The sequence below is a fragment of the Myiozetetes cayanensis genome, unplaced genomic scaffold (genome assembly GCF_022539395.1).
Source record: "Myiozetetes cayanensis isolate MyiCay16 unplaced genomic scaffold, myiCay2020 scf2-11, whole genome shotgun sequence".
Classification (NCBI taxonomy): domain Eukaryota; kingdom Metazoa; phylum Chordata; class Aves; order Passeriformes; family Tyrannidae; genus Myiozetetes; species Myiozetetes cayanensis.
In genome coordinates, this window is record NW_026087411.1 from 48,213,004 (window position 1) to 48,219,003 (window position 6,000).

Consider the following 6,000-nt stretch of genomic DNA (forward strand, 5'->3'; position numbering starts at 1 on the left):
ATCCTCCTTTAAATTAAGAAATTACACCTTGTTTGTTCCACAGAATTGAGGCCAAGAAGTGAGATTGCTTTAAGTTTCAACAAACTACCATTTTAAAAATTAAATCTTTATCTGCTCACCTATCACTGATACTTTGAACCAATCAAGGGCTCAGCCATTGAAAACTGTGATTAGAATTTACTTCTGATACTTTCACTCATTACAATATTATCAAAATATTACTCCATAAGTCACAGAATCATAGAATATGCCAAGTTGGAAAGGACCCACAAGGATCATCCAGTCCAGCTCCTGGCCCTGCACAGGACCATCCCCAAGAGTCCCACCATGTGCCTGAGAGTATTGTCCAAATGCTTCTTGGTTTCTGGAAGGCTTGGTGCTGCGACCACTTCCCTGGGGAGCCTGTTCCAGTGCCCAACCACCCTCTATGTGGCTAATATCTAATATCACTTATATCTAACGTGAACCACCCTTGACACAACTTAAGGTCATTCAGGTTCTGTCACCAGTCACCACAGAGATCAGTGCCTGTCCCTCCTCTTCCCCTCTCAAGGAAGTTGCAGACTGTGATGAGGTCTCCTCTCAGTCTCTTCATCTCCAGTCTGAACAGACCAAGTGATCTCAGCCACTCCTCACACGGCTTCCCCTCAACGCCCTTCACCATCTTTGTTGCTCTCCTTTGGACGCTCTCTAAGAGCTTAATATCTTTCTTATATTGTGGTGCCCAACACTGCCACAATATTCAAGGTGAAGCCACCCCAGTGCAGAGCAGAGGAGGACAATTCCCTCCCTAGACCGTCTGGAGATGCTTTGCCTGATGCCCCCCCCCTCCTGGCTGCCAGGGCGCTGCTGACTCATATTCAACTTGCCACAGAGCAGGACTCTCAGGTCCTTTTCTGTGGCACTGCTTTCCAGCATCTCATTCCCCAATCTGTATGTATGTCCAGGGTTGCCCCACCGCAGGTGTAGAATCTGGCACTTTCCCTCATTGAAATTCATGTGGTTGGTGATTGCCCAGTCCTCTAATTTGTTGAGGTGTCTCTGCAGGGCCTCCCTGCCTTTGAGGGAGTCAACAGCTCCTCCCAGTTTTGTATGGTCTGCAAACTTGCTTAGTGTCCTTTCTGGTCCTGTGTCCGAGTCATTTATGAAGATGTAGAAGAGCACAGGGCCTAAGATGGAGCCCTGTGGAACCCCACTAGTGACAAGTCTCCAGTCTGATGTTCCCCCATTCAGTGTTACCCTCTGGGTTCAACCTGTGAGCCAACTGCTTACCCATCACATGATGTGTTTATCCAGCTGTGTGCTGGACATTTTGTCCAGAAGGATCCTGTGAGGGACAGTATTGAAAGCTTTACTGGAATCCAAAAAGATTACATCAGCTGGCTTTCCTTGATCAGCTAGGTGAGTTACCTTGTCATAGACGGAAATCAGTTTTGATAAGCAGGACTTTCCTCTCATGAAGCCATGCTGGTTGTGACCAATGACTGTGTTGTCTTTCAGGTGTTTTTCAGTACTTCCCAGAATAGTCTTCTCCATAACTTTACCAGGAACTGAAGTGAGACTGATAGGTTTGGAGTTGCAGGGTTCTGCTTCTTGCCCTTCTTGAAAATCACAGCATTCACTGGCTTCCAGTCAGCTGGATTCCCAAGACTGCTCAAAAATCATTTAGAGGTTTTGTGATGACATCAGCCAGCTCTTTGAAGATTCTGGGATGAATCCCATCAGGCCCCAGAGATGTGTAGGGATTCAGCTGGAGCAGCAGATCCTTCCTATATGCTTTCAGGATCAACTGGGAGTTGATTGTTCTCACTGTCATGGTCCTCTAGCTCAGGCACTGAGACCCCATTGGTCCTTCATCTGTGTTGAAGACAGAGGCGAAGAAAGCACTAAACACCTCTGCCTTGCCTCTGTCCCTGTTTGTGAGGTGAACATCCTCATCCTGTAATGGGCCAATGCTATTTCTATACTGCCTATTCCCATTTATGTATTTAAAAAAACTTTTTATTGTCCCCCACATTTCTAACCAGCTTCATCTCCAGCTGAGCTTTGGCTGCACGAATTTTCTCCTACAGTGGCAAGCAGCATCTCTGAATTCTTCCCATATCACTTGACCTTGCTTTCACTGGGTGTACGTCTTCCTTTTTTGCCTTATATCCAAGAGAAGGTTCCTGTTTAGCCAATGTACCAATCTTTTCGAACTCTCAAAGTGTACGTTGTCCAACATATGGCTTAAATTGCAACAAACAAGTTCACAGAAGCATGAACTGGAAATGTTGGAAAGTCAACATACCAAGCCACAGGCTGAATAACATAACTCTTTATAAACCAAACTGTATTACATTACCTGGTTTGGGCTCCAAGAAACCACCAAAAGCAGCAACAGCACCTACATGCAAACAAGACACCTCTTTTCTCTCCTACTCTCTCTCCAAAACTAGAGGAGGGCTTTTTGGAAGGAATAAGGCCCTGCTCACCTGAACAAATTCCTAAAATGTAGAATGACTGTGCTCTTGAGCTTTAACCAGCAATACTGTATCTGTCAAACTTCAAGCACCAACTACTTCAAATTAACAGTTGGGTGAAAATCATAGAATGCTTTGGGTTGGAAGAGACCATAAAGATCATTCAATTCTAAGCCCCCCACCATGGGCAGGAACATCTTCCACCAGACAAGGTTGCTCAGGGTCCCATCCAACCTGGCCTTGAGCACTTCCAGGAACGAGCTATCCACAGCTTCTCTGGGCAGAAATGGATCACATTTTACAATACAAGCTCATGTTTTTTATATATATTTTTACCCTTCTCAAAACACAAGGTATCAATAGACAGTATTCCATCATCTCCAAGTACAGTTTGGGGCATACCCTTAGTAACTCCTCTGTCCTTCTATGGAGCATGTTTCTTGATTAGTACCTACAGTTTATTTAGATGAGAATAAAGGGGATAAAGGCACATATATGTGTTTAATCATTAAGTAAAAAAAAAAAAATTCAAGTGTAAGTTTCATCTTGTATTTATTTAGTTTTGACAGTAGGCACAAAATGCTTTTCCTTTCCAAGCTGAGAGACCTTAAATCCAGTTTTGAAGAATCAACATCAGAAATAAAGTCCACAGACAGACACAGGGGCAGTTGGGGAGAACAAAGTATATATAATTATTTTTTTCGAAACCTATTCCAAGGTTCTAAAGCTCAGCATAACCAATCTGTTTTCCACAGATACCACAGCACAGTTAAAAATCCTCCTGGATACCAGACCTCAACTTTCATGACAGTTAAGCAAGAACCAACCCTGAAGAAACCTCACACAGCTCATGTGACTGGAGCCAGAAATGCTCAATGGCTTCAAGTGACAGGTCCTGGCTGCAGATCAGCAATATCACCCTGGGGCAGCAGAGGGAAGTATCTGATCCTTCAGGAGCACAAGTGAGTTTCCTCTTCCACCTCATCCTCCTTGAGAGGGGAACTAGTTCCCTCCCGACACAAGCAGCAACCCAGAGATTCTCATGCAGGCCAAGCCTTGCCTGAAAGCTTCCTACCAGACCACCTGGCAGAACCCAAGAGCCACAAAACACTGGTCTGTGACTTTGACTCTTTTAGCCCAGAGAAACAAATACCTTCACTTTATCTTTCAGTTTCCCCAGTGCATTGGATTAGCTGTAATTTATATTCAAAATATATGATACAATGTGTACTGCAGTATTACGAAAACAGTATGTGTTACCAATGCAATTCTCATAGGCATGGAGTAATAAAAAACTGGGAGTAAATACGGCACATTATTTCATCATCCAATATATGTAAACATCTGAGACATCCATAACTGGACTGGAGTTTCTCTGGTTACAGATGAATGCCACAACTCATAAACTTAGAGCAAGTATAATTCTGCACTTTCCTCTATCTCCCATAAGCATGTCTTCAAAAATGCAGATGTTCTGGAAGTGCTAAATGTCTCCGAAAGCACATTTTAATTCTAAACACGTAGGATACTAAAGAGACAATGCACAGCACTTGCTTATTAAAAAAAAAACAAAAAAAAAAAATTCTTAAAAACGACAGTTGCCTTTTCAATTGTGATTTTTATAAGAATAAGCAGGTGACAGTCAAAACTTACAAAACATACAGACTACATTTCCTGAGCGTGCCTCCAGGAACAGACAGTATCTTGAGCTATCACTACTTCCACAGTAACTATTAACCTTACGTTGCTGATTCTCTGTAGTCTGGAACATTTTATTATTATTACTGTATGGCAAGGATCTCTTTAATATACCAATATCATTGGCATACTGTGTACAACTTGGTACTTTCAAAAGAGACATAATTCTGCTTCCTTGGATAGATGTAAAGATTTTTATTCCATAAATTCACTTTTCCTGCAATTCTGCAAAAGAAAAACATGGTTAAAACAGGCAAAATACACTATTTGTTTTAGCTGCTAAATAAAACAATTACTATTGCATGATGTACATAGTATTTCATGATGTAACCTTGCATGAATGTAGCATTAACATGTAGCCTTTTATTAGCATAAAGAAGAAGAAACAAATGCAACAGTGATGACAACATGCATGTTTTAGTCTACATGACAGAATGGCAGTTTAGAAGTGTGCTACGTATTCTTAAAATGGTTGAAGAGCAACTGCTCTACAATGTGTTATTTTGGTATATGGATTATAAAACTATGAGGTAAAAAAAAAAACTGCACAAATCACCTAGTCATCTGTCTTCCTTTCACAGCGTCAGATCCATTCCTCAGTAACAAAAGGTATATTTAGAGCTTTATTTGACTCAGCAGACAATTGTATGAGTGTTCTCAGAACAGCACGTGTAAACTGACTAGTTATTCAACATTTGACAACACAGAACAGGAGAAAACCATGGTGAAAATACTACTGAAACTGCAAAAGACTGTGATAGAACTTCTTCTTATTATTGTTTTTTGGTTTTTTGGTTTTTTTTCAGAAATTCCAACGGTAAAATTTGTCAGCCTGAAAATGCCACCATGACATTTCAGCTTAGCAAAATACAGTAACAGCCCACACCTTAATGCCTAAGTAGAAAATTCTGAGTTCTTTCCTTCTGGGGAAAGAAAAAAACAAAACAAAGCATCGTGACAATTTCGAAGGACTTTTACCAACCTAGAAGAGCTGCTTCCTTCTGCATTCACTTTCCTCCATCACACGGTTAAAAAATGTTTTTGTTAGCGAGAACTCATGTCACGTCACGACAGCCTGGGCGGTTCTACCCGCAAGCACAGTTCGGGGGACCCCCGCATAGCACCAGCGGCAGGATCGAGCTGGGGCTGCGGCCCGTCTGACAGGGACACCCTCCCGGCCCCGGGAGGAGGAAGGCGGAGCTGCGAGAGCCGAGGGCAGGGAATGCTCTCCCTCAAGGAGAAGCGCTGGCTCCGCTACTCCGCCCTCCGGGCCGACCCGGCGGGCGGGCGCGTCCTTGCGGCGCGGGCAGGGCCGCGGGGGGCGGCGCGGCGGGGCCCCTCCGTTACCTTCCCAGAGGAGGCGGCCGCCCTCGCGCCGCAGGAACTTGTACCAGAAGGGGCTGGCGGCGTCCTCGTCCGGCAGCTCCACCTCCGCCAGCCACAGCGCGGGCTCCTGCGCGGGCAGCGGCGCGCTTGGCCGCGCCGGCCTCATGGGCACGGCGCGCTGCGGGTCCCACTGGCCCAGCTCCGGCCGCGACCCGGCCACCAGCAGCTCCGCGCCGCCCTCCATCACCCGGGAGGGCAGCACCACCCCGAAGCGGAACAGCATGGCCGGGAACGGGGCCGAGGCCGCCGCCGCTGCTGGGGGAGCCGCCGCTGTGGGTTCGCAGCGGGCCCGCCCTTCCGCCGGTGCCCCGACACCGCCCCGGCCCCCGCCCCCGTTCGTGTCCCGGTCAGCGCTCCTGTCCTTGTGCCTTGGCTCGGTGGCGCCCGGGTGGTAACTCGTTGTATGAGGGCTTTTCCTGGTGCGGTTGTTTTTGCCCGAGCTCACGTAGCCGAA

General features: G+C 45.8%; 1 protein-coding gene across 2 annotated transcripts in view; it reads right to left on the reverse strand.

Moving 5' to 3' along the window:
- Positions 1-5,784, reverse strand: part of EPM2A (EPM2A glucan phosphatase, laforin) — a 39,715-nt gene extending 33,931 nt beyond the window's left edge. The window contains exon 1 of one of the 2 annotated variants that reach the window (XM_050315128.1): positions 5,508-5,784. In XM_050315128.1, the coding sequence (XP_050171085.1) occupies positions 5,508-5,769 (262 nt within the window). In that variant the 5' untranslated portion in view covers positions 5,770-5,784. Of the gene's footprint in view, positions 1-5,142; positions 5,183-5,507 lie in introns of those variants that run through there. The other variant, XM_050315129.1, reaches the window with a different exon arrangement.
- Positions 5,785-6,000: the final 216 nt, after the last annotated feature.